Source organism: Periophthalmus magnuspinnatus, chromosome 7, assembly GCF_009829125.3.
Source record: "Periophthalmus magnuspinnatus isolate fPerMag1 chromosome 7, fPerMag1.2.pri, whole genome shotgun sequence".
In the NCBI taxonomy this organism is placed as follows: Eukaryota; Metazoa; Chordata; class Actinopteri; order Gobiiformes; family Gobiidae; genus Periophthalmus; species Periophthalmus magnuspinnatus.
In genome coordinates this window covers 26288087-26314269 of record NC_047132.1, presented here as the reverse complement: position 1 = coordinate 26314269, position 26183 = coordinate 26288087, and the positions used below count along the sequence as shown (strand labels likewise).

The 26183-nt window shown below is 38.3% G+C and overlaps 3 protein-coding genes across 4 annotated transcripts; 1 reads left to right on the top strand and 2 right to left on the bottom strand.

Annotated features, from left to right (window-relative positions):
* Positions 1 to 97: 97 nt before the first annotated feature.
* On the top strand, positions 98 to 7581 carry smc1a (structural maintenance of chromosomes 1A). Its single transcript, XM_033969036.2, has 26 exons — positions 98 to 500; positions 798 to 986; positions 1098 to 1210; positions 1655 to 1858; positions 1964 to 2202; positions 2270 to 2528; positions 2615 to 2755; positions 2839 to 2921; positions 3003 to 3102; positions 3328 to 3435; positions 3524 to 3709; positions 3812 to 3991; positions 4068 to 4214; positions 4301 to 4438; positions 4704 to 4820; positions 4896 to 5002; positions 5074 to 5215; positions 5294 to 5439; positions 5521 to 5674; positions 5758 to 5865; positions 5956 to 6112; positions 6218 to 6372; positions 6442 to 6593; positions 6668 to 6737; positions 6817 to 6927; positions 7018 to 7581. Exons 1-26 carry the CDS (start codon positions 392 to 394, stop codon positions 7096 to 7098), a joined length of 3696 nt encoding a protein of 1231 aa, XP_033824927.1. The 5' UTR covers positions 98 to 391; the 3' UTR covers positions 7099 to 7581.
* Positions 7572 to 23186, bottom strand: LOC117373303 (dihydropyridine-sensitive L-type skeletal muscle calcium channel subunit alpha-1-like). Its single transcript, XM_033969258.2, has 45 exons — positions 22784 to 23186; positions 21663 to 21768; positions 20495 to 20634; positions 20286 to 20419; positions 20064 to 20216; positions 19632 to 19837; positions 19440 to 19543; positions 19217 to 19362; positions 19008 to 19089; positions 18734 to 18894; positions 18439 to 18664; positions 18158 to 18365; positions 17964 to 18084; positions 17598 to 17712; positions 17417 to 17516; positions 17241 to 17310; positions 16534 to 16666; positions 16311 to 16440; positions 16176 to 16235; positions 15962 to 16068; positions 15796 to 15883; positions 15600 to 15707; positions 15339 to 15391; positions 15118 to 15264; positions 14707 to 14908; positions 14209 to 14367; positions 14017 to 14127; positions 13853 to 13936; positions 13101 to 13148; positions 12577 to 12603; positions 12371 to 12496; positions 12226 to 12291; positions 12062 to 12153; positions 11828 to 11987; positions 11625 to 11752; positions 11378 to 11474; positions 10725 to 10827; positions 10545 to 10646; positions 10324 to 10457; positions 10083 to 10208; positions 9711 to 9904; positions 9577 to 9641; positions 9446 to 9492; positions 9293 to 9367; positions 7572 to 9069 (listed from the first exon to the last, which is right to left on the bottom strand). Exons 1-45 carry the CDS (start codon positions 22963 to 22965, stop codon positions 8749 to 8751), a joined length of 5547 nt encoding a protein of 1848 aa, XP_033825149.1. The 5' UTR covers positions 22966 to 23186; the 3' UTR covers positions 7572 to 8748.
* A 393-nt stretch (positions 23187 to 23579) lies between these two features.
* Positions 23580 to 25661, bottom strand: tmem9 (transmembrane protein 9). 2 transcript variants are annotated; one of them, XM_033969509.2, is made up of 6 exons: positions 25542 to 25661; positions 25286 to 25405; positions 25098 to 25189; positions 24913 to 25021; positions 24420 to 24551; positions 23580 to 24323 (listed from the first exon to the last, which is right to left on the bottom strand). In XM_033969509.2, the coding sequence occupies exons 2-6, from the start codon at positions 25370 to 25372 to the stop codon at positions 24183 to 24185; spliced, it is 561 nt and encodes a 186-aa protein (XP_033825400.1). In that variant the 5' UTR covers positions 25373 to 25405; positions 25542 to 25661; the 3' UTR covers positions 23580 to 24182. The 2 variants fall into 2 exon arrangements, with proteins under 2 accessions (XP_033825400.1, XP_055079268.1); XM_055223293.1 differs by having other exon boundaries at positions 25286 to 25402; positions 25542 to 25634.
* Between the last annotated feature and the right edge of the window lie 522 nt (positions 25662 to 26183).

Here is a 26183-nt window from a genome sequence, read left to right as displayed (position 1 = left end):
ATCTTATATATAATACAGTTATAATAACAAAAAAAGTTCAACAAAAGTATATCCGTCCTTAAAGCATCGGTGATCTCGCGGTAGTCTACGAGCTTACGATGCTCGCGCGCACTACTCACTTCCGGAAGGTCTGTAAAATGGCGCATTGTTTTTGCAATGAACTGCCGCTATTTTATCACTTTTAAAAAAAATTCAGACTATACCACTTGAGATGTGGTTTGCATGATGGTTTTGGCATTACACTGCGATATATTCAATTGATAGATCGATTCACACAAAAGTGCATGCGTCTTTGAGGGGAATCGTTTTTTGGAAGACATCGGTCGTTAGCATTAGCTAGCAAAGAGATCAAAATTGATACACCCCTTCTAGGAACCAACACATAGACAATATGGGATACCTAAAGCTTATAGAAATAGAGAACTTCAAGTCATACAAAGGCAGGCAGATCATCGGTCCATTCCACAAGTTCACAGCGATCATCGGACCCAATGGATCTGGTATGTTGTCATAATTAATGTTTCACTGTTGGCGGTAGCTATTGCTAAAAGCTACTGCTGACTGTAAACAGTGGAGCATGTTGCGATGACTTTAATTTGTGCTTATGTGTTCTCATATACTTTTCTGATAGTAGCTATACATTCCTGTTCTTGATGTCTTGGGGTTTTAATTTGGTTATTTGTTCACCAATTAATGTTTTCTTTACGTTTCTATCAATGCAACCAGCATAACTGATTTTCATTATTGCATGATTTTATTTTTTACTTTTTTTTTTTTTTTTTTTTTACTTTTTTTAGGCAAGTCCAATCTGATGGATGCCATCAGCTTTGTTTTGGCAGAGAAGACCAGTAATTTGCGAGTTAAAACCCTTAAAGATCTTATCCATGGAGCACCTGTTGGAAAACCAGCTGCTAACAGAGCTTTTGTCAGTATGGTTTATCAGGAGGATAATGGAGAGGAGCGTTCTTTTACACGAGTCATTATTGGTATGTGTTCTGTTATACCAAAATGATTTGTCCTGCCACATCTATTTTTTTTTAAATAATGGGCACCATCCCTATGATGTGTCATCACATTGTGTTTTCTGATATTTTCAGGAGCTTCCTCTGAGTATCGCATCAACAACAAAGTAGTTGGTCTGCCTGAATACAGCGAAGAGCTGGAAAAACTTGGGATCCTGATCAAAGCAAGAAATTTCCTTGTTTTCCAGGTAAGACTTTTTCCACATTCTCAAAACTATACGCTATACTACTGATGTTGAGAAAATCTTTGTTGACATCCAATGCAATAATAATAATCATAAAGACCACAGCCAATACTTACTATCATATTCATAAATTGTCACATTGTAATTCATTATATGGGTCATCTATTCATCTGATAGCTTTGCATATATACTAATGAAAAGTCTTCCAGGTATTTATTTATTTCATGTATTGTGCATATTAATAAACATTTCTGTAAATATCCCAGAATTGGCCAGAAAAGCTATTTTTAATCTGTAGCCCCATGACAGGTGTTAAATATAACATTAATTGTCTAAATATGTGCTTATTGTATACTAATATTTATATTCAACATAAAAACTTAATGATCTTTTAGAAATTACAGCTCTTTTACATTCACCAATGTTATTTTTTCTACTTTTTGTTAGGGAGCTGTTGAATCCATTGCAATGAAAAACCCTAAGGAGCGAACAGCTTTGTTTGAGGAGATCTCTCGCTCTGGAGAACTGGCTCAAGAATATGACCGGAGGAAGAAGGAAATGGTGAAAGCAGAGGAGGACACTCAATTTAATTACCATAGAAAGAAAAACATTGCTGCTGAGCGCAAAGAGGCCAAACAAGAAAAGGAAGAGGTATGTTTGTACCTTCTATAATTGATTATTTAAACAAAATTAGAAAAGAAAAACAAATATTAAACTAATTTAAAATCTCATCTCATCTGTGTTTTTCCCCATCAGGCTGAACGTTATCAACGTCTGAAAGATGAAGTAGCTAGGGCCAGTGTTCAGCTGCAACTTTTTAAATTGTATCACAATGAGACAGAGATTGAGAAACTCAACAAAGAACTTGGTCAGCGTAATAAGGAGATAGACAAGGATCGCAAACGTATGGACCATGTTGAGGAGGAGCTGAAGGAAAAGAAAAAAGAATTGGGCAGGCTGATGAGAGAGCAGCAGACTATTGAAAAAGAAATCAAGTAAGTTTTGTTTGGGTTATGTTGAGTTGACATTTTAACATTTTAACATTTCAAATTTTGCTCACAGGGAGAAAGACTCTGAGTTGAACCAAAAGAGGCCACAATACATCAAGGCTAAAGAAAACACATCACACAAAATCAAAAAGCTTGAAGCAGCCCGAAAATCACTGCAAAACGCCCAGAAGATGTACAAAAAGCGTAAAGCAGATATGGACGAGCTGGACAAAGAGATGAGGGCAGTCGAACTGGCAAAGCAAGATTTTGAGGAGCGCATGGAAGAGGAGGCTCAAAGCCAGGGTCAAGATTTAACACTGGAGGAAAACCAGGTTTGATTTTTTTTCATCAAAATTGATGCATATTACCTTACCTTTTATATTCCTTTACACTTTTCTTGACATTTTTGACATTGTAGGTTAAACAGTACCATCGTTTGAAAGAGGAGGCCAGTAAACGAGCAGCTACTTTGGCTCAGGAATTGGAAAAGTTCAACCGTGACCAAAAGGCAGACCAGGACCGCCTTGATTTAGAAGAGAGAAAGAAAGTGGAGACGGAGGTAGAAAATCAGACATATTTGTAATTTTGGTAGGTAAATTATTGTAAATTACTAAATACTGTACTTTTTTGTTTCTAATTAAGGCCAAAATCAAACAGAAGATTCGTGAAATTGAAGAAAACCAGAAGCGTATTGAAAAACTGGAAGACTATATTACTACCAGCCGGTATTAATTTCTGGCTCTGTACTATTTTGTTGCGTTTCTTTTTAGTTGTAAAATTGATCCACCTTTGTCAATGCTTTTCAGACAGTCTCTTGATGAGCAGAAACGTATGGAGGAGGAGCTGACTGAAGAGGTGGAGATGGCCAAGAGGAGGATTGATGAAATCAACATGGAGCTTAACCAGGTAGTCAATATAAATTGAATGACATAAAGTGTTGCACAATGATCTTTAAGAGGTTTGAACATGATGCCGTGTTCCCAGTGTGATCATTATACCTTTTTACATTTGATATCTGTACATGCAGTAGGAATAAATGAATAACCATGGCTACATTTAAAGGGTATAGTGATGCCACCGTAATCACCATATCAGTATATGACAAGTTTGAATCATCACATTTTGCTGTAGGTAATGGAGCAGCTGGGAGATGCCAGGATTGACAGGCAGGAGAACAGCAGACAGCAACGCAAGGCTGAGATCATGGAGAGTATTAAAAGACTCTACCCTGGCTCTGTGGTAAATATAAATTAATGTTATAATTGCTTTTCCCGGTTTGTAAAGAGAGCATGAAAACTAGAGAATTGAACTTTTCTTTCCTTACCAGTATGGTCGGCTGATCGACTTGTGTCAACCAACTCAGAAGAAGTATCAAATTGCTGTGACCAAAGTGTTGGGGAAGAACATGGATGCCATCATTGTTGACTCTGAAAAAACTGGCAGAGACTGTATTCAGTATATCAAGGAGCAGAGAGGAGAGCCTGAGACTTTCCTCCCACTTGATTACCTCGAGGTAGTACTACTGTATAATACTACTCCAGTCACTTGTTGATAAATAAACTAGTTCTACCAAGTACCACATTCAGTGGCTAAATAAAGTTGTCATTATAAAAAGGTTAAGCCAACTGACGAGAAACTGAGAGAACTACGTGGAGCCAAGCTGGTGATTGATGTAATTCGCTATGAACCCCCTCACATTAAGAAGGCCCTGCAGTATGCCTGCGGCAATGCTCTGGTCTGTGAGAATGTAGAAGACGCACGAAGAATTGCTTTTGGAGGGCCCTACAGACACAAGGTGTGCATTTAAGGATAAGTTTAAATTTGTTAAAGCTAGGCTTCATGTTTATTAGTCTTGGATCTTCTTTCTTCAGACTGTAGCCCTGGATGGTACTCTCTTCCAAAAGTCGGGTGTCATCTCTGGAGGAGCCAGCGACCTGAAGGCAAAGGCTCGCCGGTGGGATGAGAAAGCAGTGGACAAGCTGAAAGAGAAGAAAGAAAAACTGACTGATGAGCTCAAGGTACATGTGAAAGTTATCTTGTCTGTCCCTATGAACACTTTTCACTCAAAAAACATTTTTATATTCGGTATGGTCTTTTTTTGTAGGAGCAAATGAAAGCCAAAAGGAAAGAGGCTGAGCTGCGTCAGGTTCAGTCTCAGGCGCATGGTTTACAAATGAGACTGAAATACTCCCAGAGCGACTTGGAACAGACCAAAACCCGCCATCTGTCCCTCAACATGCAGGTAAATCGACTCCCAACAATAGTATTTTTAATAGTCCAAAAGGCTTTAGGCCTTTCTTCCTCATCAGAGGTCATGCCATGTGACGATAAAGGCTTTTAAATAATGAGTGCTCTGTTGTTTTTTTTTTGTTTTTTGTTTTTTTTTTTACTTTTTAAATCTGAGAGTAATCCATGCGCTGAAGAGCTCCAAAATGACATGTATATTCATCCAAGTAACGTGGCTAAAATTCAACAGGAGCAGAGCTAAAAAAATGTGTGTTTTGCAGGAAAAATCAAAGCTTGAGAGTGAGCTGGCAAACTTTGGCCCTCGCATTAATGACATTAAGAGGATCATCCAATCACGTGAAAGAGAGATCACTGACCTGAGGGATCGCATGAATCTCGTGAGCTTACCAAAACTGGGATCTTGTTGGTTTTATAAAAAACATGCATTTTACTACCAACTTTATGCGCTGTAGGTAGAAGATGAGGTCTTTGTGGAGTTCTGTAAGGAGATTGGTGTGAGAAACATACGAGAATTTGAAGAGGAGAAGGTCAAGAGACAAAATGAAATTGCAAAGAAGCGGTGAGTGACAGTTCTAATGAGCATTACATTATACTGCCCATGATCTGATGGATTGGATTTATCTTCCTCAGCCTTGAGTTTGAGACTCAGAAGACTCGTCTGGGGATCCAGTTGGACTACGAGAAGAACCAGCTGAAGGAGGACCAGGAGAAGGTGATGATGTGGGAGCAAACTGTCAAAAAGGATGAGAATGAAATTGAACGACTGAAAAAGGTAACAATGGGAAAATTAACACAACTTGTATTGATATTTTGACTAAATATTGGCTCAAACCTGTTCATTTTTCTGTAGGAGGAACACAGGCATATGAAAATCATTGATGAAACCATGGCCCAGCTACAGGACCTGAAAAATCAGCATCTTACTAAGAAATCTGAAGTGAATGATAAAAACCATGAAATGGAAGAGATTCGCAAAAAACTGGGTGGTGCCAACAAGTGAGTTCTTTCAAATAAAGCTATATCAAAGTGTTCTGTTTTTCTCGTGTTGGTCATTGTCCTATTCTGTGTTTATTCCAGAGAGTTGACACAACTTCAAAAAGAGGTGACAGCTATTGAGACCAAACTGGAGCAGAAGCGCAGCGACCGACACAACTTGTTACAAGCCTGTAAAATGCAGGACATCAGGCTGCCTCTTCGATCAGGGACAATGGATGATATCAGTCAGGGAGAGGTACAGCTACAGTATTACCCAATTAATAAATTGTGTCTAGTCCCATATAACACATTTTTCTTTTACTTTGTTATTCTTTTTAGGGCAGTTCCCAGAATGAGGAGTCCAGCAGTCAGAGAACATCGAGCAATGTTTCAGCAAAAGAAGCTCTGATTGAAATAGACTACAGCCACCTGTCTGAAGACCTCAAGGTACACTTCCGTCTCTCAAGATTAGCATAAACGTCCTCATTCCGAATTAAGCCTCTTATTAATCTTGTTCTTTTCATTCTTTTGTCACAGGATGCACTTTCTGAGGAAGAAATCAAAGCTGAGACAAACACACTTCAGCAGCGTTTGAATGAACAGCAGAGCATCCTTCAGAGGATTAGTGCTCCCAACATGAAAGCCATGGAGAAACTGGAGAGTGTGAGAGACAAGTTTCAAGAAACCAGTGATGGTAAGGGCCGTAAACATTATGGATATGGAATACATACACTTTAGCTTACTGTATTAAACTAGTGTATATAGTGTATTAACACATTTACATTTATGTATTCTCAAGAGTTTGAAGCAGCTCGTAAGAGGGCCAAGAAAGCCAAACAAGCTTTTGAACAGATCAAGAAGGAGCGCTTTGATCGCTTTAATACTTGTTTTGAATCTGTGGCCACGAACATTGATGAGATCTACAAGTCGCTTTCACGCAACAGTAGTGCCCAGGTATGCCGTTATAAGTAGGCACTTGAAATGCATGTTAAAGAATACTTTACTCAACTTTATTTTTCATAGGCTTTCCTTGGTCCCGAGAACCCTGAAGAGCCGTATTTAGATGGCATCAATTACAACTGTGTAGCTCCAGGAAAGCGATTCAGGCCTATGGATAATTTATCTGGAGGAGAGAAGACTGTTGCTGCCCTGGCCCTGCTATTTGCCATTCACAGGTAAATTCAAATGAATACCCACTAGATTAAATTGTTATTATTATAATACTGTATTTCTACACATTTGTCTACAGCTACAAACCTGCACCATTCTTCGTTCTGGATGAGATTGATGCAGCTTTAGACAACACAAATATTGGAAAGGTAATATGACAATTGCCAATGTTTATGACAATTTTAGAACTGTTTATGACACAGAAATTGTTTCCTGCATCCTGACTAGGTGGCCAATTACATCAAAGATCAGTCTGTACAAAACTTCCAAGCTATTGTGATTTCTTTGAAGGAAGAATTCTACACAAAGGCTGATTCATTGATTGGCGTTTACCCTGAGGTTGGTGTCCAATTCATTTCAGTGATCTATTCAGTAGATGTAAACAATAATGCAGCCTGACAAATTCTGTGTATTTTCTTATATTTGCAGCAAGGAGATTGTGTCATCAGCAAAGTGTTGACATTTGACCTCTCCCAGTATCCAGATGCCAACCCAAATCCAAATGAATAGGACAAGCACTCCCAACCCTGACCTCTGCAGTTTTTTTTATATCGTCGGTATTTCCCACTTATTCTGTAGTGACACATCATGTAGCCTTAGCCTATTATGTTATTTTGTTTTAATGTTTTGGATATGCTCAAATAGTGAGTTTTTAGTTTTGGGATTGACAACCAGGTCAATGTGTAACATACTCATTGGCTCTTTTTTGATTGGCCAAATGATTTTAATTGTGTGAAACATTAAACCAAGCTTTTAACTGTCCCAATCATTGTAGTCAATGTACTGCTAAGCTAATCTTTTATACTGTGTATGGTCTTTTGTCAGTAATGTGATTTAAGCCCTTGCTTATTAAGTTGCTGAAATGTGTTTGTGTTTATGTGCTACGTTTTTAGGAGTAATCGAGAAACTGCTATTGCAGTTACAGTATAAACATTCCCATGTGAAACAGCTACAAATACAGTAAGGATCATGACACCACAAAGCTATTTTATGTTTTTTATTGGTCTCTTGAAATATTCTTTTATACGAGTTCTCTGAAACAATTTGGTTTATCTAAAAATTCTGACACAATGTCTATGACCTGTTTTGTTGATTACCTTAATAAATGAAAAACATTAATAATTTAATTGCCTTTATTTGTAGAGTTTACACTGCTGTATGTTACTGTATGAGTGTCCCTCAAAGACGCATCTGTGCTCTGCAACACTATTTTTAGCAGGTTTCAGTTTTCACACCATAACTTCAACTGTATGTCATTCACACACTGACATTTTCCTACTCTTTAACTTCATACCATGAATCATGTATCTTCTTTTTCACCTGTAATTTGTAACTCAAGTATTGAAAATGTTAAATACCAACATTTATTTTTTTAGATTTGTTCACCAAGCCTCATCCAGAGTAAGTCTCAAAAGCACAGCCAAACTAATAACATGTTAAACATTTACAATGTTTGGATCAAGGCACTGGACAGAAAAGTGCAGTGTGTTTGCGCACAATAGTGAATATAGATTATGCTTCAGTCCACGCTACACCAGGTACAAGGACATTTTACATAGGCTATTTACTGTATTTACACAAAAGTATGGACCACAAAGTGGTGTAACAAATCACAAAACTACGTTTAAAATTAATTTGAAATTAAAATGTGTCCCAGTTAAAAAGAGTCTTCTGATACTTCAAACCACAAATAGTGGTGAGCTGAAAGAAATTGTATTAAGAAAACCTAGCAGGAGACTTGAACACCTCCTAGTCTCTTATTGAACAGCATCAGAACCAAATGACCAGTGTAAAGACTGATGTACGTTTGGCCTGGTGATGACAGTGAACTACAGCACAGTCTTAAGCTGCAGGTTTTCACTTGGGTCACAGTGAGTCCTGTCTGAACTCAGGACATGTGGCTCACTCATGTGGATCGTCCATTAGTCAAAGGAATGGTTTACCTCACACACTTCAAAGAATGGTCAGTAAAGAGATTAATGTTGTTTTTTAACTATACCTATAGAGTCCAGTATAAGAATAGTTTTTATTATCATTGTTTTTGTTGATGGATCTGTTTACCGCAATGGATAATTAAACATAAAAACCAACCAAGCTAGGTGAAGTGCGGTGAGGCTGAGCCAACTGTGTGTGTAAAATAAGTGTTTTTCAAGACAGAGTCTAAACATGAGAGTCCGTCTCGTCGTGCTCCTCCCGGGATAGTGAGGGGATCATGGGTACAGGACGTCTTTTCCTCCTCACAGCTGGTTCCGGGCGGCTGGTCTGTGCTGCAGAGGGGGCCGATGGGGCCGATGGGGGTACGGGGATGGGACGTCTCTTTTTGTTAGAAGCCTGAGAGATGGAGCGCTCTTTGAGGAGGCTCTGAGCAGCGCCCTCTATCTCAGATACAGGTAGGTGCATCGCCTCAGCCAGCTCCCTCTTAGCGACAGACACAAACCCAGGATCACCCGCCAGAGAGCCCACACCACCTTTGAACAGGGCCTGAAATCAATTAAACAATGCTGACTTTAAAATAATAGTTTCATTGTTTTACATTTATAAATATTTACATGAGTAACTTTGGATCCAATTACATTTATATATAAAAAAAACTAATTCAGCTTGTTTTGTCCTCCTGATCTTAAATGCCACAGGCACAGAGCTGATAACACAATCATGTGACAGTCTGACACAGTCTGCAGTAATTAGTGTCTCAGTGGTGTACCTCCTGGACGAGCTGGTCAGCTGCCGACTGAGAGAACTGGCTCTGACTGTCATCGTAGTTTGGGTCATATGCAAACTAAAGATAGAATAATCCACAATGTAAATAACATTTATCTTTCTGAAATGATTCAGTTAGATGGTGCTATTTTAGTACCTGTGATTTGTCTGTTCTCACTGAGAAGTTCCAGGAGCGTCTACTGTCTGTTGAAAAGTGAAAAGAGAAAACTATTGAGTCTATTTAAGTGTCAAACACCACATTAGTGTAAACCTTTTTTGTTCACAAACCTAGTTCTGAATCCTCCAGATTATTGTAAAACTCTGCAGGGCTCCCTTCTCTTTCAAATGAAAAACTAAAACAAATATCAGCAGTTAGATACATTTCACAGAACAGAAATGACACTAAAATATTCATATCTTACTCAAATGCATTGTTGTTAGTGTTGCTCCTTGGTGGGGCTGTGGGGAAAAACTCTGTGTTAGAGTTTGGAGGAGAGTCGGGCTGACTCTCAGAGAACTGCAGAGGGCGCTGGGCGGTCATCTGTTGATTTGCTTGAGCATTGGCCGGTTCAGAAGAGAAAGAGGTGACGCGGTTTCCAAACAAGCCATGGGAACGCTGCCAACAAGACATACGGTGGGCTCTTAAAGGTTTTCTAGTGGAGGGTCCGCCACTTGCTTGTTTCCATAGGGATATTGTGATTGCCCATATTGAATTTATCTTTAATTAAAGGGGGACCCTTCAACAGAAAACGTACATAGTGCACCTTTAACTTTTGTAACACATGTAGATTCACCTGGAAAATGGCCTCTTCTCCAGCCTCCTCCATCGCTCGGTCCATCTCCTCCTCATTTTGCAGGTCTCCTGAAATCGCCCGATGCATCTCTGGAGCAGCCTCTTCCTCAATACTCCTCAGACCAGCCTAAGAAACAATATAATGGGAAGAAGTCACTTATTGTACATCACTTTTTTTTTACTAATTTCATGTTCATTGATTTGTAGTTTACACACTACAAAGGCCAAGGGTTTGCACAGACCTGTATCTCTGGGCCTGATGCATTCTTCTTGGTTGGTCTGTAGCCATAGTATTCCTCTTGGCGCTTCATGAATTTGCGGAAATGGTCTTGGAGCAAGAACGTGGCATAGAATTTGCCCACAGTCACCTCATCATCTACAAGCAAAAACAAGACAAGATCATATCAGGCTGTTAATACAGATTTGTAAATATCATACTGATATAACACTGCTGACTTCCCACCTCCAATAGGTGGGATGACCTGATCCAACAGCTTCATACTGGTGCGCTTCCAGATTTTCTTAATAATTGCTCTGAGCTCCTCATTGGCCTGCTCAAAGTTGCCTGTTCAGAGAAATTGCTGTTATTAGAACCGGTAACAAAGAAACAAAGATAAGAAGGTCAATAAACACCAAGCCCCACCTTCAGTTTTGATCTTTAGTGCGGTCCTGACCAGAGCGAACAGTGTTGCATTGAATGTGACAGTGCCATCGCTGTTCAGAGGCATGTTCATTCCAACCAAACGCTGCAGCCAAAAAATGTTAAAAAATAAGATTATTCATTCCAACAAAAAAACAAGCTAGTGAGTGCTAGGTAGTCAGCTCTGAAGTGACAAGGTAGCTCTAGTCGCTATGGTAATGTGTAAATTATAGTCCTGTTCCTAAACTTCAAATGACCAATCACAGCAAAATGTCCCTCTGGTGTTTATTATCTAGCATTAACCATATTGTAATGATTAGATATTTTGTGTTTACCTCAGAGTTGACACCTTTTGTTGTTCTTGTAACTGTTTATGTGTTGTTGTTGTTGTTGTTGTTGTTGTTGTTGTTGTTAATGTAATTGCTTTTTTTATGTGACACTTGGTCGCTATTCCGACAAGTTGAAATGAAGGTTCTGTTCGTCAGTTACTTGTTGTTGTTGTTGTCATACTTGTTTTGGAGACTGCTGTTGTTTTGCTTTTGTTTTGGCATGGGTTATGGCCTACTGTAGCCCTTTTGTTGAGAAAATAATCTTCCCGAAAAAATTCAGTGTGTTTTCAGAATGCTACAATATGTTCCACACAGACAGAACATTACCTTGCAGGCAGCTCGGTGAGGGCAGAACTTGCCAAATCCAAGTGGAGGCTGGATGCGACGCAGTAAAGTGACCACGTCCAGATGCTTAATTCTTCCTCTGTTCAGACAATATGGTTCATAAATAAAAAGATTTATGTTCTCTATAGTAACATATATATATATATATATATATATATATATATATATATATATATATATATATATATATATATATATATATATATATATATAATTTTTTTTATCTTACGTTGCTTCTGGGTCATATTCAGCCCAAATCTTTTTGAATTCATCCAAATGGTGCGGACCAAGGAGAGACCAGTCGCGGGTCAGATAATCAAAGTTGTCCATAATAACAGCCACAAAGAGGTTAAGAATCTGCAAAAAGGAAGACATTTAACAAATACAATTCAATTATATAGTAAATACAATGTACTTCATACAGCTGCTCACCAGGAAGGCACAGAGACAATAGAAGCTCAGGAAATAGATGACTGCAAAACCAGAGCCACAAGTGTACTCCTCCCCGGGAAGGTAGTCTGATTTTGGGTCACACTTTTTCCCATACATGGACGCCATCATGACCTCCTGCCACTGCTCTCCGGTTGCACATCTGCATAAGAAAACACGCAACATCAGACCTGATCCTAACATCTACAAAATGCAACCAAGAATTTAAAGACAGACCGGAACAACATTAGCACTGCTTGTGGGAATGTCTGGAAGTTATTGTTGCGGTTGATTTGGGTGCCGTCAACTAAGGCTATTTTACCAAATATCTGAAACAAATGAGGAGTAACGTAAGCAAATCGACTGAGACAAAAATGGAAACTGTATATGAGAGAGTTTACCTGCATACCGATGACAGCATATATAAAGAATAACATGACAATAAGCAGAGCTACATGGGGTAGAGCCTATGAACAATAAACAAACTGGTAAATTATTTGGCAATGACAATTGTAGTGCTGAGAGATAAGAGGCTTTAATAGAAACCTGGAAAGATTTAATAAAGGTCCACAGCAGATTACGGATGCCCTCTGAACGGTTCAACAATTTAACCAAACGCATGACACGGAAAAGTCTGAAGAACGTGATGGAAACTGAAGCATTTTCAGTTGCCTGGAGAGAAAGAGAAAACATTTGAATTACTCAGTTTAGGAACAATAATTTATTTTGCATCTTAACAGAATCAGGCTTACCGCAATTGCCTGCATTGGATTTGTTTCCTGTATAAAGAAGACAGTGATGTTAGATGTTTTCAACAAATAATAAGAGCCACTATGCTCTACAGTTAAACACAATTCATTATTTAAAAGTACGTATCAAAGCTTCTATTTTCAAGTTCAGATTTCTGAGATGCTCAATCCTTATTTACTGTGAACTAAAACAACAACTATTTATAACTCATCATGCCACAGATTAGCACAAAATTAATAATAAAGTTGCATTCATTGCAAGCTTCATAAATGCTTTGTTGTTGTTGTTTTAAATCCCAAACTAGCATTCAGTACTATACAACCAATACTGTTACAAACTGAAGACATATACAAGTCTTGCATTGAACTGTAAGATTAACAACTGAAGAAAATGAACTACTAAAACTAGATTAGACACCTGCTTTGGTTTGGTCAGTAGAAAAGCCTTTAGATCCACACATGCTTCAGTTAGATTTAGTAGTGCACAGTTTTGTTCACAAGGCTCATGCAGCAGTGCAGATATTTACAGGACAACCATGGAGACAGTACAGGCCTCCACTGGCAGCTAGGGCAGTCTGTGGGGGACACAGTGAGATGGGTGAGGAGAGTGACCAGGACAGAGCAATACAGAAGTGGTGTTCAATGAGAGAGAAAAGCTGCGTGGGTGTTTATGAGCAATGGCAGTGCAGAAATGTGAAGAAAGAATAATGACATCGTGCTCGACAAAATAAGTGTATATCAGCACAAAAGTGACATTAAATTCAAATTTGGACAAATCTTGTAGTTTAATAATAAATACAGGTCCTTCTTGGTATTTGAGCATTTAATGGGATCGATTTGAATTCATTTGACACCTTAAATTCATTTGACACCTGGGTTGTAATTATGTTCATCTGAAGGTGGCATTTTATACAGAAAGCCTTACATTGGGCTTGTAAAAAAAATAAAAATATCAATTGATACTAATTGATACTAAAACTCGTATCAAAACTAGATGCTAATTTGAAGAAGTATCGATAATGAAAAAAATGAAATAAAGGCCAGGGACAAAACTGGACAATTCCTGAATAGTTTTCCAATGGTCTAGTGTAAGACCACAAACTACTATTACTTTTACTTTTACATTGACTGCGGTATAAAAATCAGTATCAAATATCGATTGTATTTCTTAGAATTCAAGTAGAGTTTGAAATATTTGTCAACATTAACACCTGTAAAACACCTGTGGAAAAATAAGTTGGCAATTTACATTATTAGATTAATGTTATGTTTTACTCACATCCACTTCACTTAGGATCACATCAACCACGCTACCAATGACTATAATGAAGTCAAAAACATTCCAAGGGTCTCCAAAGTAGCCCTGTGTACAAAAACAAACACAGTGAATCGTGTGAGAAAAGACGGGGCCTGTCTTGCTTATTGTAATGTTAAACTACTTACTCTCGCTTTGAAGGCCATGAGTTTGAGGATCATCTCCACTGTGAAGAGCACAGTGAAGATCAAGTTCAGAGTATCGGACAATTTGGTCACATGGTCTGACTGGTTACAGTGCTACAAGAGGAATATTCAAACATTAGTCTAAAAACAGCACTTATACATATTTAGTTACATTTGTTCCCTTTAAATAAATACCTGCATTCCAAGACACAGTGTGTTGAGCATAATCAGGAAGAACATGAGGTACTCAAAGTAGCAGGAGGTGACGATGTACCAGACCCTGTACTGATAAGGGTTCTTAGGGATGTAGCACCTCAGAGGGCGAGCTTTCAGGGCGTACTGAACACACTGACGCTGGAGGAACAAGAATCAAAATATTAACTTTTTAAATACTTAAGCAAATTAATTCACGAGGAGACGAAATAAAAGAAAACCTAAACACACATTTGAATAATCTATCTAGATACTATCTTATAATAACTACAGCGTAATAAACCTTAATAAAATATGAAGACTAAATGATTCAGGCTTAGAACTACTTAGTTAATAGGATAGGAGTTATAGTTTGTGTGTTGATTAAGTAGTTACCAAGTCTGACACATTTTTAATAAAGTATTTGTTCATGCTTTATTAAGGCTTATTAAAATGTAGTTATTATATAGTGTGGCCATATAGAAGTCACTGATAGTGTACCTGGTTCTTATCAAGTTCACAGTTCTTGTACTCTTGCTCGCCCTGCTCCTGGAAGGTGACAATGACAAAGCCCACGAAGATATTCATCATGAAGAAGGCGATAAGGATAATGTAGATGATGAAAAATATAGACACATCCACTCTGTTATTGAAAACCGGGCCCATGTCTTCCTGGTCTGAGTCAATCGCTCTGTATAAAAGTCTGGAAACAAATTTTAGAATAGGGTAAATGTTCAAGGCTCAAAGCAAGGATAAAAAGTTGTCAAATGGTTGGGAAATAAAAATGGTTGCTAGCAATGTGATTGTCTCTGACTTAAGGCAATGCATTAAAGCCAAGGTCTTAACTGTTGTTGTCTAAATCAATCGAGATGAATGAGAAATCGAATCTATCAAATTAAATTCACAACTCACTTTGGCCAGCCTTCAAATGTGGACACGGTGAAGAGAGCGAGCATGCCAAAAAGAACATTATCAAAGTTAAAGTCACTATTAATCCATTCTCTTTTGGCAAGAACTGTGTCCTCCAGGGAGTTTTCCACGTGTTTATAGAAGAATCCTCTGCAAACAAACAAATTAGTTCATGTTAGAATAGAATTGGTAGTAATTTATAAAATTTGAAAAAAAGATCTTACTGGCATTCCTCCTCTGTCATTTTCACTGGGTCTGTACAGCTATAGAATTTACCCTAATGAAAAAGCAAAAATATTACATGTTAAGACACTCTACTTGATTTTTATTTTTGCTACTGAATTATATTAACTCTGCATTGTGATGAGAACTGCCTCCAACTATAAAAGACTGTGCTACTGATTGTTCATAATACAGTATAGGGCTTTTAAAATACATACACTGCAGTATTGGAATCTTTCAGTACTATATGTTTTCAAATGTACCTTAAAGAGTTGGACTCCAATACAGGCAAACATAAAATTCAGCAGCATCGTGACCAAGACGATGTTTCCAATGGTTTTAATGGCCACAAACACACACTGGACAACGTGCTGTCAATAAAAATAGGTATTGCGTTAGACACTGGTCACTTATGGGCTGATTGTCGTAGAGGTGTTATTATTTAGGTATGTATCTCACCTTTAATCCTTTGGCTCTATTGATAGCTCTGAGAGGCCTGAGCACCCTCAACACCCTGAGAATCTTCACCACAGAGATGGCACTAGATCTAGACACAGAGAAATACACAAAGTAATGAAAAGGAACATGCACAGTGATAAATCCTGATACTTAATGCTGTGCTCACTCCATTCCCATTGAAAGCAGGGAGACTCCGACCACAATCAGATCAAGGATGTTGAAGGAGTTACGGCAGAAAGAACCCTCGTGCATAAACGCTCCATAGACTGTCATCTGTTCCATAATAGCAGAGATTTGTGTTAGTTTACAACAATAAATGTGATTGACTCAAATTCCATTAAAGCCAAATAATAAAACAGCACAACCTCTAACTAAATTACCTTTAGCACAATTTCAATAGTGAAGACAGTTGTGAAGACAATGTCAGCATAGGCCAGGATCTAACAAAAACATAATAAAGATTTAAAAAGATAGAGAAATTTTAGATTTTTTAAAAAACAATAATTTTTTATTACCTGATTTCTGTAGGACTTGGGGTCAATGGGATCCTCAGCCGCCAGAGAGATTGAGGACAAAAGGATGAACAGCAGGATCAGGTTGGTGAAGGAGGAGGCATTGATGATCTTATAGCACAGCTTACGGAACCTAGGTCACCAGTGTTGAACAATGATAGTAAACACTCAAAATAATTACCCTTGTGTAATGTGTAATGTCACTAGTGGAGTGTGATGTTTGTACTTGTTTTGAGGGCCAAAGATGAAAAAGGAGCTGGCTTCGGGCAGGGGCACTGCTTCCTCTTTTAGCTGCAGGTCGGCCATGGGTCTGGGCCGAGGGCTGATGGGGATCTCCGGCTCTTCCTCTTCATCATCACCTGAGGAACAACAGTGCATTCAAGGGTGAGTAAATAGTGTATCTCTCTCTCTCTCTCTGTCTCTCTCTGTCTCCCCCCCCCTCTCTCTCTCTCTCTCTCTCTCTCTCTCTCTCTCTCTCTCTCTCTCTCTCTCTCTCTCTCTCTCTCTATATATATATATATATATATATATATGTGTGTGTGTGTGTGTGTGGGGGGGGGTGTACATGTTTTGTGTACATGTAAATAAAGGTTTATGAAGTTTTGTGAGATCTGATTATTACCTTTTTATTTACATTGGATTATTTTACAAACTTTGGAAGTTAAATTTGGTGCATTAACATAAAATTTTCAAAAAAATATTAATACATGAATACCAGTTCTTCTTTTTCTTTATATGGAAGTTAGTAGTGTCAGTAGCTTGTCTAAGTTTAGAGCCACTGGCTGAGTCTATTAATAAGTAGGCTTTACTATACTTACCACTGTAATGCAGCATGCAAGCCTGGTAAACAGGAGCGTATGATTCCTCTATCCTTTTGAGGCTTTCATTTGAAATCTTACAAAAATGTGGAATAAATATCACATAAATGTATACCTGGGAAGTCTGCTGGAGGGAATGGGTCCTTTACTTCATTTACGTTGGACTCAAACTCATCAATTTTGAGCTGCAAAGAAATCATGAGGAGTGATTTAATGGAAAATTGTGCTCTGTTATCCAGTAGTGGTGTGTGGTTTCAGAGGCTGAGGCCATATGATACTACAAACACAAACCTTGGCTGTAGTGGGCATTCCCTCCAGCTTTGCTCTCTGCTCTGCCAGTTTCTTTGCATATCTCTCCCTCTCCTCATCAGTTTTATCTGGCATTTTAGATCTGAAGGGCAAAGGAGAGAGTGATGCAAAGGATTCAATTAATTGTGGTATATTGCGTTTTGTCTAATCTGTGAGTAAATACCTTAGTAGTTTCCTTCGCATTTTCTCCTCTGCCTTCTCCTTCTGGGCTGATGTGAGACTCTCGGCTTCAGCCAAATTGTCCACAGCAATGGCCAAAAACACATTGAGAAGGATATCTAATTGCAGCTACTAAGGAAAACATATCTGAGTGCATATATGATACATTGATTGCAGTGAAAATAAAAACTACTTTCTGTCCCCTTTTACTTGGATAGTAATATGCAAATAAAAAAAACAGCTTAATTAAAAATGACATACTGAAATTTTTTTTATAAAATCATAAAATGCCTTGATTTATCATGCTAATAGAACATCAAACAAGCAAAAAAAATCTGCTTATCTGGAAGTCATAATTTGCAAAGGATACAGTTGCCACAAACAAAGAGCACAATGAAATAGATGGCCACCAAGATGCCAGGAAAGACTGGCCCTCCATACGCCATAATGCCATTGTTCATGATGGTAGTCCAGTCCTCTCCTGTTAAGATCTGAGAGAACAGAAAATGAAGGCTGGAAGAAATAAACGATTAAAGTTAGGGAGAAAAGAGAAAGACAGCTCACCTGAAACACGCTAATGAGAGCCTGAGGGAAGTTGTCAAAGTTACTGCGTCGCGGTCTGTTATCAGAAAAGATGAATTTTCCACCAAACACCTGCATACCCAGGAGTGAAAAAATAACAATGAAGAGGAAGAGGAGGAGGAGCAGGGAGGCAATGGAGCGGACTGAGTTTAGGAGAGAGGCTACAAGATTACTCAGGGAGGTCCAATACCTGAAAGACAGAGACAGATGGTATAAGGCCATACAACTTAAACTGTGGGTTATGTTTAAGTGGCAGGCCTTACTTTGTGACTTTAAGGATCCTAAGTAGACGAATACACCTCAGTACAGAGAAGCCCAAAGGAGTAACGGCACCAGCGGAGAGCATGATCATCTCCAGAATGCCGCACATCACCACAAAAAAGTCAAAACGGTTAAAAAGAGACATGAAATACTGTCTCGGGCCCAAAGCATACATCTTCATAAACATCTCCAGAACAAACAGCACCAGGAGCACACGACTGGCCACATCTGGAAAGAAAGTTTCACTCATTAGCACACATTGCGCTACATTTGATATTCCCTAAGTGTATCTATGACCTTGGAGGTTGGTGAGCCGTTCAGACTGGTCATGATGTTCTGTCGCAATAGTTAAGGTGTTGAGGAAGACCAGAATCATCACAATCCAGTAAAAAGTCTTGGTTTTCACATAGATGAGACATTTCATTCTGAAGAATCTGTTCCAGCGGCGAGCCAAGCGACTGTATCAAACAAAGTACATAGTTGTAAATATATTCATTCATATAAGTTGCATAATTCTGATACCTATGTGGCACTCATTATAATTATTGTTATTATTATTATTATTACTTACTAGTAGTAGATTACTTTACTTTTTCCTTCCAAACCATACAAGCTGTCTGTATCATCTTCTCCATTAGTCAAAGGCAGGAGTCCTGACAAAAATAAAACATCGGATGTATAAGTTGCGGTAACAATTAACAATTTAAAAAGAAAAATATATATATTTTTCTTTTCTTTTAATGGTGAAACCCATGAATACAATTGTCTTTTTACACCCACCTTTGCCCTCTCGATCAGCATCCAGGACCTCAGCGTGAGTGATCCACTCCATGTATCCGTGGAGATCCTCATCCAACTGCTGACGTTCTCGTAACTTCTGAAACTCTCCACGGGACTTGGCCTTTTCTCGCTCTTTGGTGAACTCCCTAAAAACACATCATTATAATTGCTATAAAAACTTAAACAAATAAAGTCAGGGTAAATAGTAATCATGCTGTCTTACCCGCTGAGTACACCCAAAACTAAATTCAGCACAAAGAATGAGCCTATCAATATCAGGGGAACAAAGTAGAGCCATGGCCATTCATTTCCTATGGCGTCATTAACCTGAAAGAGGCAGATAACTTTAGTGCCCAAGTTTAACACTAACAGCATCCAATTAATAAACATCATAAAAGACCCATTACGAACTGACCCAGTAGAGCACTTTGGTCCACCCTTCCATAGTAATACACTGGTAGACCGTTAGCATGGCAAATCCAATGTTATCGAAGTGGGTGATGCCGTTGTTAGGACCCTCCCAGCCCGGACGACACTCTGAGCCGTTGATGATGCACCGACGACCATTACCAGCCTGAGCACAGGGCGCAGGCATCTCTCCTTCAGCAGCGGCATAGATATCTGAGGACACAAGACACATTTTTATATATATATATATATATATATATATATATATATATATATATATATATATATATATATATATATATATATATATATATATATATATATATATATATATATATATATATATATATATATATATATATATATATATATATACATGCACACACAAAGATTAAGCTATACATTTGATTCAGTGTGCAACATGGCAGTCTCAATTTACCTGTGTTGGTGTAATAGCAAGTCTTATGCATTTTGCACTTGAACAGCTCCAGTCCCATGATGGCGTAGATGGTGACCAGAAGAAAGACCAACAAAGCGATGTGTAGAAGAGGTAGCATAGCTTTTAGTATAGAGTTCATTACCACCTGCAGGCCTGACAGTGGGAATAATTAAACCCAAACAATGGCAAATGCATAATGGTAAAGTCAATTAAATGTCTTACTTGGGACTCCAGAGACTAGACGAAGCGGCCTTAGCACTCTGAATGCTCTCAGGGCTTTCATATCAAACCCTCCACCTTTCTCCATTGGCACACCTGCAATCTTATTGATGGTGTCCAAGGCAAAGGTGAAGAGACTGGAAAAAAAAATAGGAATCAGAAAGGGGATAAACTGCTGTTAAAGCTTAAATGCCAGTGGTATGAAAGCTTACCCCATAAAGACAATGACAAAGTCCAATATGTTCCAACAGTTCCTTAAATAGGCTCCTTCATGAAACACTAACCCATACGCCACTATCTTTAGAAAGCACTCAGCAGTGAAGATGACCAGGAAGATGTACTCCAGACTTTCCTAAAAATACAAAAATGAAATGTTTAAGTATATTGCTTGTGATGCAAATACAGAAAAAAAATACACTGTGAGCTTGGCAGGGACATTTTGGCTAACAGCTGTTCAATGAAGATGATGCTGTGACACTTCACAGATGAATGGCTAATGAGTCACAATGATTCATACAGTCGGGCATTTGAAATTTAATTATGTAATGCGATATTAAGGAGCAGCCAGTTAATTGTATCTTTAAATATGTACTGGAGGCAATCAGACAGTCACCTTTTGTTACGACTATTTTCTCATATTTTTTGCTAGTGATTTGACCTTCACTGGTACAGTATTTCATATCATGCCACTTGGGAAAATACAATGTAATACACTGTTATGATCAAATGGTTGAATTAGTTATTGTGTGTTTACTACAACTGCTACATGATACTCTGCTCGCATCCTTCTGCTCTGTGCAGACACAACAGGTCAATACTGTTTGGACACCACAACCCATCGACCCCTTAATCAATTCAGACATCTAATGTCAACATTACTCAAAAACAATATATTACATTTAGCCTTGATGAAATATAGCTCTCTTGTTGCTTAAATCACAACAGTTTCAATAGATCATGATGACAATGGTTTTAGGGGTTAGAGGCAACAGTTAAGCAGTTTCACCCACCCTCCCTGTGTCTTTGTGGTGGTGTGTGGTGAGGTGACCTACTTCTAGAAGCAAGGCTCCTGCCCTGCTCCACTTACACTATTCACCTTTGAGAAATAGCACACTAAGTAAGAAGAAGAATTTATGTCTATGAATAGGTCAATGGAAAAATAAATACAGTGAAAAGTGTATTACAAAGTCCTCATGGTTTTAGTGAATTTATTGTATAAGTAGAAGAAGAAACAATAGTATTTTGCATCAGAAAGAAATTCATTTGGAAAGAGTGTAAATTAATTTTAATTAAAGAGTGTAGTTGAAACCTGTGGCAGATTGTATTCATAACAAATGCAGCCAAGTGTATTGTACTGTGTTGTTTATACTTGGAACTCACCAAACTGGAGTTGGTGTTATTGGAGTCTTCTTCAGGCATGGGCAGGAAAACAGCCAATGCTATACAGTTTGCAAAGATGGTCAATAAGATGATTATCTCAAAAGTTCTGAGAGGGAACGCTCAGGATTATTTAGAAATTATTGACTTCACAAGAAAATAACTAAATAGTAGTTACATTTGTTGCACATATTACACTCATGCATTGATGATTTTCTAAAACCTCTAAACTCCTGGCCTAAACTTATATAACAAACAGTTACAGTCACTAGTGTCTTTGTGTTACATGCAGGATGCGCTGCCAGCTAAGAAAGTAGGGCATTTATTAATCTGTTCTTCTGATGTAGCATGAAACATAATCTCTAAACAAGAGTGATACCAAGGTGCCCAGTCACAGTGCGGTGTAATACGGCCTGGTGCACTGACTCATTTCTACCTCTAGGGGTATCTGTGAGAAAATTCCCCTGCCAGGTCAGCATCATGTCTCCCTGTGATGTTGTAGGACAGCTGCAGGACCCAAGAATACGACTGGCCATTTAAACATTATACACAGATGGTTATATAGGAATAGTTGCTCTATTTGGCCAGAATATATAGTGATGATGTGTTTATTCTTTGACCATGACATAAAATACAAATACTTACTTTTCACAAGTTAATTTAGTCTAATATGTATGTGTTACAAAATCACATACCAATGTGATTAAACTGTAACCATCTTCTTGTTACAGAGGAAATAATGTGACACACGTGCAGGAGAATCCACTTTGTGATGTGATGTATATAAAGCTGCCTGCCTGTAAATGTAATGGCTATATAGATTTGACACATGAAAAAGAAAACTCTCCTTGTAATATGTAAGACCAGTCACATCAGCCATGATACTCCATCACTCACCAGGCTGGCATATGGTTATTTGTTTAGCTGTACAGTGACAGTAGCTCTATGCCAACCAACAATGAAATTATATTTTCTTATTTAGATTTTGTCAAGTAATACATGATTAGAGGAGGAACAGATCTCTCTAAATATCACTTATAACTTCCACATTGATAATATAACTTATAAATTTGGCAAATTATTATTAAGAGACCATTTGTTATTAACTATTTTTGAAAGGATACTTCCACTCCACAATGTTGATGCAGGCCTTGCGGAACGGGTTTTTCAGTGTGAACATGAACAATGAGCGAGCTGGCCGAGGGTTGCCACCTGTTGCTTGGAGCTTTTTCAGTTTTTCCCTTTGCTTCCTCTTCAGCTCCTCTTCATTCATGATAACTGTGGCTGCTTCTGCTGCAGCCGCCATCTTGACGCCACTACCTGAAACAAGTCTCCAGTGGTAAAGAACTTGATCTTCTTACAGTATATTCCCAAAGAGTGGAAAAGTTTTAAAATCCCTTGTTGCAATGGTTAGTTTCCAGACTTCATTGGTACATCCGTTTTGCCCTTTCCCCTTCTCCTCTCCATTCAACTTTACGCCGTCCCACAGGCCTCCCCTGCTGCCGGAGGGCCTCTGACAGAAAAAGCCCCCCAAGCACAGTGAAATAACTGCAACCCAGTTGGTCTGCTGCAGTTTAAATTTAGACTGTGAACCACTGACAGGCCATGCTTGGGGTTTGGTTATGGCACTGATGTAGAAGGTAGAGAAGAAGGGAGCCAGGTGGGGGATTAGAGTGACAGACAAACAACTAACTCTCCATAACAGTCTGAATCGACGGCTTATTCAACTGTGGCATAAGAACTAATAATTGCCACACAAAAATACTACTTGTATGGAGTAATTATGTATCCATCAGAATTGTATACCAGCAGTGGCTCTCCTGTCACAGTGACAGTAATAATGATGAAGATGAAGTGACTGGGGCTGAAACATGGTCACATGGTAGTAGCACATGTTAACGAATAATGAGAGCAATTCAGTTCAAGAGATTGTTTTGTTTATTTTAATTTATGGTCAGTGTAAAGACAAAGCAGTGCAAAAGTCCAGTGCAAATGTAGAGATTATCATACATTATTTTAGTTATAGTAAATGTTAGGACCATAACACAGCAATTCAAACTGAGGTATGATTCTAGTGGACCACATGTCTCCTTATAAATAAAAAAGTGAAAATGCTTTGGTTCAAATTCAGTCAAAAAAATAGAGATTCAAACTGAAATTCTGTGGAAATATGATATAACATTACTTAGCATTTAGTTCACTATCTTGGTCACACAATATTAAAGTTCTTATTTAGCTTATTAATTCAAAATGAAAATGATAGAGTATATTCACAAGCTTAAATAGTTCACAGCCATTCCTACCAAATTAACATAAATGTATTGCGTTGCTAGTTTCTGAAAATATTGGGCAAGTGCGGACGCTTGGCGAATGTAATTATGTATTCATTACATACATCTTTAAATTGTTAATAAGTGTGTGTTCTTAATATCAAAGGTCATGCAGCAGATATGCAGCTGGTAACTATGTGGAGCGCTGAGCTGAGGTTACCTACTCTAACCCTGGTGTGAGGTCCTCGTGGGTCTAACTGAGCAGCTTGTGCCGATCAAAAACAGTCTTTCGCTGCTCCTGGACCTGTTTCTTCCACCGCTGCTGTGCCCCCTCCACCCTCTCCAGTACCGTGTTCCCTCTGAGTGTGGCAGTGTCAGCCCGTGGACGCATCTCCTTCAGAAAACGCACAGGTTTAGAGTTTGTGATACTACTACTATTACTACTACACATATCTTAAACAAAATGAACTCATTGTAACTGCAGCTTTACCTCAGAGTCTTCCTCATTGTGCAGTTGCTGAGTGTATGGGTCTTTTTTACGGATGAGAGGATCCACCAGCAGCAAGAACAGCATGTAAAGAAGAAGAGCACCCACAACACCAAGGTAGATGATGATTGTCACCTGTGAAATAAATATCACAGGATTTGAGTAATAAGTTAGTGGACAAACTATCTGTTGATTAAAATTTCCATAAACAGACATTATGTATATAATGCACATTAATCTTGTGCCTCAATGCACAGTCCGCAATGGCATACTTTTGACATTATTATTTTTTGTCCCATTTGAGTTGGCCCAGCTATTACAAGCATGGTAATCATAAACCTATTCATAAAATCTGCATTTTACCAGTTTAACAGCTATTTTTTAATCCCAATTGAAAAAAAGTTTGAACTTTTAATTATTTTGTTATGATGATCATGTTATAATATCTCATTTTATTTTAAATTCTAAATAAAAGTGATCTTTCTCAAACCCATACCTTAATAGTGTTGCTGCTTCGTTCCTCATATTTGCATTCACACAATAAACAATATGCCTCCACATCATGACCAGGAACTGGCATAGGATCAACTACATGCAGGCAGTTACTGTAACATCATGAACAATAATATTCAGAAGTTGTCTTTACATTTACTATAACATTGTAGTACTTAAAACTCTCACCAGTCTTTCTGAGTCACATTTCTGTTGTACACATTGCCCGATATGTTTCTGTATGGGGGGCAGATACACTTGCAGCGAACATCCTCAAAGTTCTAGAGAAAAAAACATTTACAAATTAATAGATCTTGCAAATACAAACTGTGGAATCGTAGGTTAGAGTAAGTTGGGTTATGTTAAAGTAGGCCTACCTTAGCTTGTGCAACAACCACCTCATGCAACAGACACAAAATTACAACTGTAGTTATTACAGTATATAAAGGTCTGATGGACAGCATGATCAGGCTTTGCAGAGAAGACGAGTAGGCCTACTGTACAGCCAGAAGACAGAAATGTAATTAGCCACTGCGACACCATAAACAGAAGGTAAATGAAGGAAAAGCTTGAATGTTAGACAAAGACTACACACTATGACACAGTAGAAGGCGAATTACTACTATAACTTACTTATCATATGTTTGGTACGTCTTTTGTACAGAGCATTCAGGTCGATTTGGTGAAATAAACTGGAGACGCGGTTGTTGATGTCCCAAATCTCACTTCCGTGATTTGGCGCATGCTCAAACTGAAAAATTGAGTCACACTGCCCTCAGGTGGACAAAGAACATCATTGCTGTCTTCAAATGTTCTACCATTACTTCATTTCAATTCACATCTGCATAAAATGTATTAAAAACATAAATTATTATGAGCCGACAGTGGCTCAGTAGTTGGACTGCCTGACCACCAACCTGAAGGTCAGCAGTTCAAATTCCATTTCAAACCAGTGCATGCTGCCGCTGTGTCCTCAGGCAAGACATCTGATTCAGTCTCTCCAGTAGAGCTGACAGATCTACACTAGTGTATAAATGAGAGTGAGAGAAATTTGTTCATGGCTAGAATTAGACGTAGTTATTTCCATGCATGTGTCCCTTTTTCTTTTTTCTTTTTTTTCTTTTTAAAAAAAAAGCTAAATTCTCAGAAAAAAAGTATTAACATGTTTTATGAGTTTCATTTTTGATGCTTTGTGTCTCCTCTCCCTTTGCTCCCCGCCTTGATCTATTCTCATCAGAATAGCCTATATTCCCATATTCCCTCAGTTGTCTCTCC